A 15,079-nucleotide genomic window follows, 5' to 3' on the forward strand; every position below is an offset into this window, starting at 1 on the left:
TATACAAAATTATATAAATTATAATAAATGTGTAGCGAAAACCAAAAAAGTTGTATTAGAGAGTAAGCGTAATGCATGGAGAAATTTTTGTAAAACTTTAAACAAAAATACACCAATTAAAGATATGTGGAATCAAGCCAAACGATTACAAAACATTTTTAAACCACAAGTAAATCCAGTGACTGAAGGAGAATGGGTTGAGGAGTTTTTAAGAAAATTATGTCCAGATAATATATTTTCAAAAATTAATGTAATGGAAAGAAAAAACTCTATGCATCCACTTTCAATTCCATTTAGTTTCTGTGAATTAGAAATAAGCCTTGAGAATAAGAAAAATACTTCTCCAGGTATAGATAATGTACATTATATTATGTTGGCCAATTTACATCAAAAAGGGAAAGAAACACTATTAAATTTTTTTAATCAAATATGGTTATCAGAAGATATTCCAGATAACTGGAGAGAGTACCGGGTGATTCCTATTCTCAAAACAAATCGGAATCCTGATTCAGCAGAATCTTATAGAGGTATTTCATTGAGCTCCTGCATAACAAAAACACTGGAAAGAATGATAAAACTTAGGCTCGAAAGTTGGCTAGAAAAAAACAATAAATTATCACAAACACAATTTGGATTTCGAAAAAATCATTCTACTGTGGAAGCTGTGAGTCATTTGGTAACAGATATAAATTTAGCGTTTACGAAAAATTCTTCAGTAATCGCTCTTTTATTAGATGTTGAAGCAGCATACGACAACGTTAATTTAAATATACTATATAACAAAATGATACAAATAGGTCTGCCAGAATGCTTCTGTCAAAAAATAATAAAATTGTATGACTGTAGAAAAATTTATATATCGGTAAATAATAACACATTTGGTCCAAGACTAGCGATGGGTGGTTTACCTCAAGGAGGAATATTAAGCCCTTTGTTATATTTAATTTACACTTCTGATATAGAAAAAAATTTAAACTCAACAAAAATTTTACAATTTGCAGATGATATAGTTATTTATCAAGAAAACATTAAAATAGAAAATGCAGTCAAATCCATTGAAGAAGGAGACAAACATATTAAAATATGGAGTGAATTACATGGACTAAATATATCTGATTCCAAAACCAAATTATGTATTTTTACAAGAAAACGAAAAGAAATACCCAATCACATCTTAATAAACAATATATCCTATCCTGTACAAAGTTATGTAAAATATTTGGGTATTACTCTGGATAGACAGCTTCTCTGGAAAGAACATATAGACCATATAGTTAAAAAAACAGAAAAAGGAATAAACCTTCTTCGATTCGTATCACACTTACGTTGGGGAGCAGATCCAAATATTTCTTTGTTGTTATTTAAAAATAATATAAGAGCTATATTCGACTACGGATCAATATTATACAGTGACGCATCACAGTGTCATTTAAATAAAATAGACAAAATCATTAATAAATCCCTTAGATTGTGTATAGGAGCCCTAAGAAGTACACCGATAAATAATCTACAAGTTGAATGCTGTGAAATGCCGATGGATATAAGACGAAAAAAACTTGGCATCAACCTTTTAGTTAGATTGTATGAAAAAAAGGCAAGTTTAATTTCCAAAATACATCAACTGTTTTTAGCAGACTTGACAGAAAAATATTGGATAAAAAAGAAAACTCTAAATATGGTAGATTTATATTCAAAAATGACAATATATGATAAACAACTTTATAAATATGACATAAACCCAAATTATAATATTGACTTTAATAGTATGGAACAAGTTCAGGTATACTTTTTAAGGGACTATAGCAAGTTGCCTATATCTTTAAGAAAATTAGTGTTTATCTCCGACAGTTCACAAATGTTCAAAGATTATTGTATGCTATACAGATGCATAAAAAAATATTGAAGGTGTGGGATGTGCCTATTGGGATAGCAGTAATAAAATTAGTAAAATGTTTAAACTAAATTCTATTATGAGTATATACACAGCTGAATTAATAGCGATAATGGAAGCACTAAAATATTTATCTAATATAAATCATTCAAAGTTTATAATTTTTAGTGACAGTAAAAGTTCTCTTAGTAAAATTAGTGCTATAAATCCTAAATCAAAAGTGAACTACATTGAATTATATATCATAAATAAAATTAAAGAACTTCAGCAACAAGGAAAGTCTGTTAAGTTGGCATGGGTTAAAAGCCACTGTGGAATAACTGGAAATGAAATGGTAGATGAATTGGCTAAAAACGCGGTGACACAAGGAGTATTAACCCATTATCTTTGTACGCCAAAAGATATTGAATCAAATTTATTCAAAGAGATTAAGAAAGAATGGAAAGAAAGGTATATTGATGAAAACGTAAATACAGGAAACCGCTACAGATCAATCAGAAACTATATAACGGATAAACCTTGGTTTTCTAAAATGGAGTCGACAAAAGATATGATAAGAACCATATGCAGAATGAGATTTGACCACTGTCTTACTCCATCATATTTATTTAAAATTAATATAGCTGATAGTCCACAATGTATTTGTGGACAGTTGGGCAATCTACAACACAAAATTTTGACCTGTTCTCTTATCTCTAATAAAGTTAATATGTTTTTAAATTCACTGTATTCTTTGACTGATGTCCACCATCCCATTAATTTAAATTATTTATTAACATTAGAAAATAATGAGTTGGTATACCGACTATTGTATAAACATATTTTAGATATTAAGCTTAAATTGTAATTGTAAAATATAGAGTAAGTATTTCTTGTAAATTGTTATATGTTAAAAGAAAAAGAAAAGAAAAGAAAAGAAAAAAAAAAAAGAAAAGAAATATAAAAAAAATAATAAAATAAAAATAAAAAAATAAAAAAAAATAATAAAAAAAAAGAAAGAAAAAATATAAAAAAGATATATAAAAAAAATAGAAAAAAAAAATATAATAATTAAAAAATATAAAAAAAATATGTAGATAAAAATGAATGACGAACTTGGACAGTCCATAGTAAAATAGCTTTCGAATGAAGTAGAGGGCTAAAGAAGAATGTTGCAGTTTTTGCTGTGGAACTCTGAGAACATCATTTGGAAAAAAATTAATAAAAATATATATATATATATATATATATATATATATATATATATATATATATATATATATATATATATATATATATATATATATATAAAAATATTAAAAAAAAAATACAAAAATAATTATTTATTAGTAGAATTGTTTATTATATTAGTATTAGTTTTAGGATAAGATACGAAAAAATGACTAATAAAATAAAAAATAGTAAAATTGGCGAATGGATTTAGTGTCCGCAGTCATATAAACCCAAACAAACAACAACAACATTATAATAATACACTCACCGGCACAAAAAACCGCCACCCCAAAAAATGGGTCATGTTTAATGTCTTGTATTTCCTAAACCTGATGTCCGATTTAAGTAATTCTTTTAATATGTTATAGCCTTATTCTTTAACAATATCGCTGTAATAATATTGTTGCTAGACAGTAGGGTGGGCCGAAAAAATTTTTTTTGGAAATTTTAGTTGGCATAGTAGAAAAAAGTTGCAAAATGGGTCGACAATTAAACCTATTTTTTTTTAATTTTTTCTTTCAAAAAAGAGCCGCGCCCCAGGGGGCCGAAAAAAAATTTTTTTTTAATAATATTTTTTTAATTTGGTATAGCAAAAAACTAGAAGATATTAATTCACTTATAATGTGGAAAAAATTTAGTTAAATTTTTTTAATATTTAGCCGCGCCCCTGGAGCTTTGAAGAATTTGATTAATACTTTTGAATATTTAGCCGCACCGCCCCTGTGCAATTCGCCTAAGTTGGCGACCGGAAATAGGAATATCATACGAAACAGACATCAGTTTGTCTTAAACTGTTGTTAGAACATGGTATTGTTCATTAAAGGCATTTTTTTACCGCGAGAACTGAGAACGTTACGCCGTGTTGTGTCATCGTATCCAGGACTGCCTTTGTTTATTCAATCAGTTAGTGATAAGTGATAAATTACATAAAATATCCGTGCAAAAAAACATTGGTCGTGTTATAGTGCAATTTGGACACATAACATAAACATGGATAAAGTTAAAACTAGGAAAACAGACATTTGCCCAATATTTGGCTTTTCTTCCGACTTAGAATGTAAAAATTGTTTGCCGACCAAAGAGGATGTGTTTCGATGTTATTTATTTACAAGGGAACAGATCAAGGGAAATTCGAGCAAGCAGCCGCCTGAGTGGGAAGTTGCGAAACTGGTTGCCAATAAAATAGAAGCTATATGGAAACTTGCTTCACTTCCAACAGTTGGTTCCAAACGCGTCATAGCCATGATAATAGCATATCATAAGAAATATCGCAACCTAAGAAAACCCCTAAAAACACGAAAATCGCCATCTTTTTTACAAAAAGTGCAAAATTTCAAACTGGACTCTAAAAAATTATTTGACATTTCTTCATGTAAATGCAGTGATTTTAAATCTTGTAAATGTGAAAAACTCTATAAAGTGCCTTTGTTAGAACAAGGGTTTTTAAAGGATCAGAGGAATGATGCGAATTGCTGGAGTAGATAAGTTAAATACTGAAAAAAATAAAAAAAGGGAAGAAAGGCTTCTTAAACTTTCAATACCTTCGACAAGTAGTCAAAAGATTGATACCAACTCATGTAGAGGCGAACCCGAAAGTGAAATTTCCTCCAGCGAAGAAGACTTTACCAAAGATGAAGACTTTAAGTGGTCATATTCTCTAGAAGAGCCACAGGAGAAAAATTCACTAACGAAAACATCCAACCAACTCAGAGTTGCATTACCAAATGTTGCTCAGATTGCCGATATGACTGGTGCATCAAATCGAACAGTAGCCAAAATTGCAACAGCTACATTGGAAGATTTTGGACTTGTCACGTCAGATAATCTAATTAATGTAGTGGATAAAAATAAGGTTCGTCGAGAATTACAAAAAAGAAGAAAACACTTACAAGAAAATGCTACCAAACAAAGAAAAAACATTGAAGCTATTTACTTTGATGGTAGAAAAGATCAAACAATGAAGCTAGTTGAAGGCCGCCGTAACATTGAACAAGAGGAACATGTAGCCTTATTAGAGGAGCCGGGAAGCAAATATTTTGGTCACCTATCAATAAATCCACCAGCAAACGCTGCCAACATAGCGAAAAATATTTTATCTTATATGAAGGAAAATTTCGTTAACCCAAGAAACCTTAAAGCAATAGGCTGCGATGGCACGAACGTCAACACTGGCTGGAAGGGCGGTGTAATTAGAACAATTGAGGTTCAAATTGGAAAGCCACTTCAATGGGTTGTTTGTTTGCTACATGCAAATGAGTTACCCCTACGTCACTTGCTCCAACACTTTGATGGACAAACGAAAGGACCAAACTCGTTTTCGGGACCAATTGGTTTATTGCTGGCATCATGCGAAACCAAACCCATCCAAAAGTTTGAGTCAATTGATATCGTATTACCTGAAGTTGACAAAAATAGTTTAAGCACAGATCAGAGATATCTATATCAGATTTGTTGTGCAATTAAAAATGGTTTTTGTTCTGAAGCTTTATCTAAAAGAGATCCTGGAAAAATCAATCATGCGCGGTGGTTAACCACAGCCAATCGACTACTGCGCTTGTATGTAGCCACAACTAATCCTTCCCAGAATTTTCTTCTTTTAGTTGAGTTTATTACGAAAGTTTACGCACCTATGTGGTTTAACATAAAATCGCGTCCTTCAATTGAATATGGCTCCATACATTTATGGGAAACCATAAATAAATCAAGACACCTTCCTGAAGAAGTGAAAATAATTATAGATAAAGTGATTCAAACTAACGCTTATTTTGCCCATCCGGAGAATATATTGACAGCTATGATTGCCGACGAAAGAAGTCATATTAGAGAACTTGGTTTTCGACGCATATTAAAGGCTAGAACTAGAGATCAACCAGAAAAAGTTCGTGTTTTTAAAATCCCTGCCATAAATTGGAATGCCGAGAATTATAGTGAGCTAATTAATTGGAATGAATGCTTTTTAACAGAGCCCCCGCTAACGATGGGTTTTAAAAATGAAGAACTGCTAGCAGCTATTAAAAATAGGTCGTTTTTAAATATAAGCAAATTACCAAGTCACACTCAAGCCGTTGAGCGATGTATAAAGATTGTAACAGAGGCATCTAGCAAAGTTTGTGGTCACTCGGCTAGGGACGGATTTATAAGAGTTAGACTAGAGGCAAGACAGAACTTACCTACATTCGAGAATAAGTCACAATATGTTACAGCTAAAAAGGTAAGAACATCAAATAATTAACTTTTACTTTACTACATATTATTAAATTTAGATTTACAACATAAAATTTAAGGGAGGGAGGCGGGTGCAACTCGACATGCAGCCACCTCCCCGTGGTGAGTTGTGGGTTGAATAAATGATGATAAAAATAGAATGTTATTGCAAAATTTAAATAAATCATCATTTTTTCAAGCGAAGAGCTGCATATTTCGAATTTTTTATTCAAGTGCATTTTTCAAAACGCCAGGGGCGCGGTTAAATATTAAAATAATTTGACCAAATTTTTTTCTCATCATAAATGGGCTTATATCTTTTAGTTTTATGCTATACCAAATCAAAAAAAAAAAAATTCAGAAAAAAATTTTTTTTGACCCCTTGGGGCGGGGCTAAATTTTTTTTAATTAAAATAAAAAAAAACTGTTTGATTGTCTGCCCATTTTGCAACTTTTTTTTACTATACCAACTTCATTTTCCAAAAAAAAATTTTTCTTCCCTTTTTCGGCCCACCCTACTAGACAGGTACACTGTCATTGTATACAGGGTGTACGAATCAAACTGTGTGTTTTTCTCAAACTTTGGAACACTCTGTGGAATGTTCTAGCTTTTATAAAATACTGAAATTAAAACCCAACTATAACCTCAGGTTTTCTTAACATTATGTTTTTTGTTTCACTCGCTTATGTTGGAGAATAAAAAAGTTAGGCACTTTTAACAACTACCCCTGTTTTTCGTCAATACAGGGTCTTTTTAAATAAGTACGGAAAACTTTAAGGGGTAATTCTGCATGATAAAATAATGACAGTTTGCTTTATAAACGTATGCCCGTAAATGCTTCGTTTCCGAGATAGGAGGTGTTAAAATTGTTCTTACAAACTGATGATTTATTTATTGCTCTAAAACGGTTTGTGATATGCAAATGAAATTTGGTAGATTTTAAGAGGTAGTTATTGCGCATTTTTTGGCATACAATTAAGAATTGTATATTCACCATTGGCGTGCATACGGGTATAAACATTTTAGATATATCCCGTATGCACGTCAATGGTGAATATAAAATTCTTAATTGTATGCCAAAAAATGCGCAATAACTACCTCTTAAAATCTACCAAATTTCATTGGCATATCACAAATCGTTTTAGAGCAATAAATAAATCGTCAGTTTGTAAGAACAATTTCAACACCCCCTATCTCGGAAACAAAGCATTTGCGGGCATACGTTTATAAAGCAAACTGTCATTATTTTATCATCCAGAATTACCCCTTAAAGTTTGCCGTACTTATTTAAAAACACCCTATATTGACGAAAAACAGGGGTAGTTGTTAAAATGCCTAACTTTTTTATTATCCAACATAAGCGAATTAATCAAAAAACAGAATGTTAAGAAAATCTGAAGCTATAGTTGGGTTTTAATTTCAGTATTTTATAAAAGCTAGAACATTCCACAAGGTGTTCCAAAGTTTGAGAAAAAAACAGTTTGTTTCGTACACCCTGTATACAATGACAATGTACCTGTCTAGCAACAATATTATTACAGCGATATTGTTAAAGAATAAGGCTATAACATATTAAAAAAATTACTTAAATCGGACATCAGGTTTAGGAAATACAAGACATTAAAAATGACCTATTTTTTGGGGTGGCGGTTTTTTGTGCCGGTGAGTGTATATGAAGGGTACAGGGGAAGAACGGCAATAGTCCATTTGGATTTTTCTCGAGCACACTGAATGTTAAGGTTTATTAACTTTTTATAAAATCAAATTTAAAGAAAAATAATCAGTCAAATTTAAAGAATAATTGTTATTCTTTAAATCCGAATGCCACCTCTCACATCCAAAAATAGACGTTTTTTCGCAGATCCTTACTGGTCTATAAATGCCGGTCAACTTTGACCGGTTGTATCTCAGGAACCACTCATCACAATTAAACGTTTTTTTATTTTAAAAGAAGCGTCCTGCCGCTTTTTTTCCAATACCGTTTTCATGATTTAATTTAATATTTTCCGAGATATTCTATTTGTTTATAAGCCAAAAAATTGTTTATAATTTTAAAATATTCCTGAGGCCGCTTAAATAGTCCAATTTTAATTCTGTAAAGTACATTAGATAGGTACAGTGTCTTTTTATACAAAAATCATAGTTATTCTTATGTATCATAATTATTCTGGTTATTATAGCGGCCATAAATTTTTAATTAACAATTCAATTGTTGCTAAACTGTTCATTCAATTTCCATCGGCTTCTGGAATTATAATCTATACGAAAAGAGCCTTTATATTACCAAGTTATTTAATTATTGATAAACAATTACTTATCTAAACTTTTAGTTGAAAATTAAAGATTTTGTTGGAAAAACCCACATTTTCCGGGGAAAATTTTCGTCGAAGTAAATCGGGAAAAACACGTCTCTACGCAGAATTTAATTACGGTGAATTTTTATTAGGGTGTTTTTGGTGTAAAGTTAAAATCTTTGAAGTTATAGATCATAAATTGAAAAAAACACGATTTTCGGGCGCCATTTTGTTTATAAAAAAAGTAGCACACTATCTGCGGACTTTGCATACCTATATTATTAATAATATACAATCATTAGATTCGATTCCAGCAATAAAATTGCTGGTAAATAACTTTTCCCAAAAATGGCCTATTCTCCGATAATCTACCCAGAGTATCAGGCACCAGTAACGCTGGCACCAGCTATACTTTATTCCACGTTAAGGACGGAACGTGTGCTTATGCAGATCAGTGTTGCCAAAACTCTCAGGCACGTGTTGCTACTAGTTTACCGATATACGATTCATTCTCGATACGACAGAAGCGAGATCGGCGCGCTTCTATCGTTCATAAGAAGTACGTAGCCCTATCTATGCAATGTTACGTTTTTAACGTGAAACGCTCTCTATTACAATATATGATAATAGTTTAAAAAAATAGCTCCATGTAACCAGCAAAAAACTTTCGTGATTCGAATATCATCGACTTAAATAAAACACGAATCTGTTAAGGCTTTCAGATGACTATTATTTCGAGTTGTTTCGCAAAGATTGATTTTGCTTGTTAATCTCGCTGGTAACGTACTCCCAAGAGTTGACGGTGGCTTGGTAGTAGTTGATTTGTTTATTAACGAAGTCTAGTAATATCTTCTTCAAGCACTGTTGCTTTTCGGAATGCCATCGCTGAAGGTCGCTCCGCAACGACTCGTTGGCGCACTCGAGGTTATCCTGATTCGATTCGACTTTCTTAATCAGCTGAGGAATGTATGAACCTAATTTTTCTAGTTTATCGTCGCAACTTGATTGCTTCCAGAGAGAGAAACCTGCTGCTGATTGGGACGGATTTTGGGAAATGGCCACCAGCTGAAACAATAATTAATATTACAATATTAGGCCAGAAAATGAAGCATTTTGGCTCGCAATTTTTTCGTCCAGCATGGATTTACTTGAAATTTTCAAGAAGGTAGGAAATAGCCCAAGGACCCAGGCAACCAAGTGACGTCAATAACGTCAGCTTTTGGTTGAATATATACACGTGTTTGAACATTACGTCGTATAAACGTCTTCTGTATGTGATTTTAAATACGTAAGAGTAATGACGTTAAAATACGTTAAAAATATGTTTTCATTTCAGAGTATTTCAGACAGCTCAAGTCTGACGTCACAAAAATGGGAGGAGCTTAACGGGTTGATGCTTATAATGTATTGTCATAAGAAATTTTTCATTTATTGTTTACGTGCTTTGTGTCGTAAAATAGTTATTTTCCTAACAAGTGCAGAAAGTCATTCTTTTCCGCACGCGACTGCAGTTTGCCGAACGACGCGAAGCGGGAGTTCGGCAAGCAGTCGAGTGCGGAAAAGAGACTTTCTGCAAGAGTTAGGAACAATATTTTTTCTAAGAGTCTTTAAAAAATTACCAAATCTTAATCAATTAATTTAATTGATATGAAAATACATACACAAATTAATTCTTTGACAAGGTTGTCAAAACCAAACTTTCAATATAATTAGTTAGCATGACGACGATCTTGGTTTCCATGACGATGATTCAAAACGACTGTTATTGTCTACCGATTTGACTTTAGAATATTATGTCAAAATAATTTTATTTCATCGAATTGTCGAGATAATTTCATTAAAACAGGAACACAATAGAATATATTTGAAACAAATTAGTAAATAATATCTAAATATTAGTTTATTGCATGGATTATAATTACTTTAAGGCCATATTAACATATCTAAATTAACACGCGTGCGGAAAAGTAAAAAACGCGTGCGGAAAAGTAACACGCGTGCGGAAAAGTGAAACTTTCTAAACTAAAATGCGTGCGCGAAAGTAGACATTTTTGCACGCTCGTAGAAAAAAGGACTTTTCATTTAGATATTTAGTTGAAGAAATGTGTTAATCAAGAGATTTTTATTCGTTTTTCTCAAGTGAGTTGTGAGTTAGTTTAATGCAATAGTTCTGGTGATAGTTCTTCTTGAAAACGGTTTGTGATTATGTGTTTTGTTTTGATGAATATTTTCTGGTAATGAACTAATTATGTGTTGTCGAGTTTAATTAAATTAATTTGTTAATAAATTATTTATTAGTTTATATGTTGTTTCAGTTTTGACACAGTAAGTAGGTATACCTTAGCCTATAAGCCAAATTTAAAACAGTTAAATGAAAAATTGCAATACCAACAATACCCATACGAATAATTATTATTGTGTATTTTTAAAACCATAAAATGAAAAATAATTTGAAAAAGACATAAAAACTACGTATTTTATATCTTCTATTTAAAACGTGATGAAAATGACGTCAGTTATGGTGGGACATATTTACGTGACTTTCGACGTCAAAAAAACGTGACAAACTGACGTGGTTTGGTGATAATTATGACGTCTTTTCAACGTTTTGTAAACGTTATTTGGTTGCCTGGGGATCATTTTCTATATCATGCCGCTGTACGCTAAAACCTTGGGGGTGGTTGCCACCCTATCTCGGGGGTGGGAATTTTTCATTACATTTTAACCATGGAAATCGATGGAAAAAGTAATTCTAAGAAAAATCATTCTTTACGTTTTCTTCGTAAAACTAACATTTTTCGTGTTATTCGCGGTTAAAAGTAGCAGTTTTTCGACGAAAAAATCCACTTTTGTAGAGGGATTTTGAGAATAACTCGAAAAATATGCATTTAATCAAAAAACTGTAGTTATTAAAATGGTATCTCTTAGAAACACAAACAGAATCAAATTTTTATAATTTTTCTACTGAAGCTATTTCCTTGTGGCATTTTTATGATTAACTATTTAGATGGGAAATAAGCCACAATTAAATTGAAAAAATAATTTTATTTTTTATTTTATAAATCGAAACGTTAATAAAATTATTTTTTCAATTTAATGGTGGCTTATTTCCCATCTAAATAGTTAATTTTTCTACGACCAATAGAAACCGAGAAACGGCATGTTAAAAGTTAGCTTTTTTCGTCAAATGCATAACATGAAATATTCAAAGCCAAATAACGGGAAAACTTTGCATTTTTTGAGAAAAACTTACAGAACCTTTTTTCAAGCATATAATTAGGCCTTTCAAAATAAAAAGAAAAAAATGTCTAGCATAAAAATTGAGCGACTTATGATCAAAATAAGATCGGTACCTACTTTTTTCTACGAAAAAATCAGAAAAAACAACCCTCTAACTACCCTCCTAATTAAAATTATTGATCTTCACCCTTCTGTATTTTTTTTATGTATGTATTATCAATAAACGCAAGAAGGTTGACCTATTTAAAAGAGGTGATTTTAGAAAAATTGGAGTTTAAAGATAAATTGATTTTTTGCAATTTCGTATTTTTCACCATTTTCTTCAAAATATCTCCGAAAATACTAGAAATACCAAAAAAATGATAGAGTACGAAATTGTAGCTTTTTTAATAACCAAAATTTTCTTGTGCATAGATTCTCTTTATAGTGAATATTTAGCGAGGTATAGCTGTTTAAACCTCTATTTACGAGCAAACACCCCTTATTCGAGCCCTTTAAACTCATCCCACTTAAAAGCTAAGGGATCTTACGGAATTTAATTTACACAGTCTTATAGCTCTTCAAAAACCCTACAAAATTGTTTTTGAAAAACCTTTTTTCAACAAAAATGAAGGAACTATGTTTATAAAACAAATTTTTTTTTCGAAAAATTCGAATAGTCTGCTTGGGAGTACAATTTTCAATGTATATAATACCACAGAACCAGTTTTTCGGCAGTAATACGTTATATGTTCCACTTTCTCCATTCAAATCGAAAGACAGAAAAGAAGAAACATCTGCTCATGTGTCTGCGTGTGTGAGTGTATAGATCTATTAAATTACTTTAAAAAATTGCAATGTATTAAGAGTTGTTTTTAAGGGTTGAAATATTATGATATTATATCCTAAAGCGTAAAACAATCATTATTGAGCCAATCAAAAAAAACAATTTATCCATATTAAGGTTCACAATGTTTTTATATAATTTTTGATAATAAGGGGTAGTTTACACCCCTAAAAATAATCAACGCCCTTGAGCATGATATAGAATATGAAGTACAGGGTGAGATGATCCTAATCCCAAATTTTTATGCAAATCAATGCAAGCCGAAATCCTTATTTTAGGATAAATACATTTTTCATATATAACTCCAACAAGGGTGGTTTTAAGGGCTGAAGTATTATGATATTATATCCTAAAGCATAAAACAATTATTATTTACCTAATAAAAACCAAATGTTGACCATATTAAAGTTTAAAATGTTATTTTATAATTTTTTACAATTAGGGGTAGTTTTCACTCTTAAAAAACCAAAAGCGTACAACGGCTCAATATAGATAATGAACTAGTGGGTAAAATGAGCCTAATTCTAAATTTGGACGAAAAAATTGCGAGGTTTTGCCATTTTTTTAGCTTCATTTTCTGGCCTATATTCATTTTAATACACTTTACAATCAATATAAAAGGTTAGTTGGAAATTAATCTGTAATAATGCTGGACAAACAATGTAGTATTTGGAAGGAGGTTTAGGATATTTTTAATGTTAAGCAGTTAAGGGAAAATAACGACACATCTTTGTTTGACGAAGTCTATCTTTATTCTGATTTGTTAATCGAATATACAGGGGGTCCCGGAAAATAGTGCGTTCCTTAAAGGTATGGGCTGATGACAGCACTTACACCAAAAAAGTCATATTTTTTTCTAAATCCACATTAATCCATTTGATTATTGTCCACAGAAAAGCCATTCCAGCCAGCAATGTTGCGCTCCTTATTATACTACGTTAAAAACTATCATGAAACAGCGATCGATTAGGCATAATTTTGTATTGATACTGATAAAAGAGATACAGAAATACGTTTTGTTTTTATTAAATATCCAACAGTATACAAACCCAAATAAATTATTTGGGTTTGTATACTGTTTTAACTTGAGAAATTATGATTACAAAAAATGCTCGAAGTGATCGCCGTAAATGTCTTTCTTAGGGTCATTCTTTCACGGTTTTTGCTCTAAATTTTAAAGAACCGCTTGGATTGACATGAAATTTGGCATACGCATAGCTTACATGTCAAAGAAAAAAGTGATATTGTGCAGATGTGTGCTTTTGCCCTGGGGGTGACGTTCACCCCCTCTTGGTGGTGAAAAAATATAAGTCTAAAATAAGTCTGAAAATGGATAAACTGACTAATTTTAAGTAACTTTTGTTCTAGAGAGCTTTTTCGCCAAGTCAACACTTTTCGAGTTATTTGCGAGTGAATATGTTCATTTTTCAACAAAATAACTACATTTTTAGACGGTTTTTCGCAAATAACTCAAAAAGTAAGTATTTTGTCGAAAAAAACTTTCTTAGCAAAAATATAGCCTGTAAAAAGATAAAAAAAATGGTGTCCACGTTAGGTCTCTGGACCTCGTAAAACCAGAGTTATAGCCAATGAAAAATAGATTCATATTCACCAAATTTCAAATAGAATACTTCGAAGTGAAATATCCAAAAAATTAGGCACTTTTTGGGGAAAACCTATTACAACTTTTTTAAAGTGTTTAAAAAGAGATTTATTTCTGTTTTTATAAAAAGTTTCTAGCATTAAATTTAAGCAAGTTACGCTCAAAATAAAGTTGGTCGCTTTTGTTTTGGCAAAAAAAATCGGGAAGACCACCCCCTAATTAGCAACTTAAATGAAATTAATCGTTACCGCTCCACAAATTATTTTACTTATGTTGTGTTTATATGATCTGTAAGTTTCATCGATTCAAAGTGCTTATTTTGGAAAAAAATTGATTTTAACGTAAAGTTTTTAAAAATTTGAATTTTGAAAAATATACTTTTTTTCCAAATAACTTAAAAATTGTTAGAGATACCAAAAATCTCGAAAAACAAAAAAAGTCAGCATTGCTTTTCTCAATATCATGTATTTTTTTGTTTTTCTGTTAGACAAAAATTGATTGAGATTTGGTGTTTCTAAATTTGCATACATTCGTGATGAGTGACTCGTTCAACCCCTTTTAACTAGAGCCCTTTCAAAAATAAGGACTTTGAACCGATGAAACTTACAGATCATATAAACAATACATACACGAGTCAAGAAACTTGTGAAGTCGTAACGATTAAGTTCATTTGAGATACTAATTAGGGGGTGATTTTCCCGATTTTTTTACCAAAAAAAAAGGAACTAACGTTATTTTGAGCGTAACTTGTTTACTTTTGATGCTAGAAATTTTTTTTATAAAACAAAAATGAAGATTTTTTTAAACA

The 15,079-nt window shown here is 31.1% G+C and overlaps 1 protein-coding gene across 2 annotated transcripts in view; it reads right to left on the reverse strand.

Annotated features, from left to right (window-relative positions):
* Window positions 1-15,079, reverse strand: part of LOC126880067 (sorting nexin-7-like) — a 60,124-nt gene that overhangs the window by 12,609 nt on the left and 32,436 nt on the right. The window contains exon 5 of one of the 2 annotated variants that reach the window (XM_050643726.1): window positions 9,390-9,667. In XM_050643726.1, the coding sequence (XP_050499683.1) occupies window positions 9,390-9,667 (278 nt within the window). Of the gene's footprint in view, window positions 1-8,582; window positions 9,668-15,079 lie in introns of those variants that run through there. The other variant, XM_050643725.1, reaches the window with a different exon arrangement.

The sequence above is a fragment of the Diabrotica virgifera genome, chromosome 2, assembly GCF_917563875.1.
Source record: "Diabrotica virgifera virgifera chromosome 2, PGI_DIABVI_V3a".
NCBI classification, from domain to species: Eukaryota; Metazoa; Arthropoda; class Insecta; order Coleoptera; family Chrysomelidae; genus Diabrotica; species Diabrotica virgifera.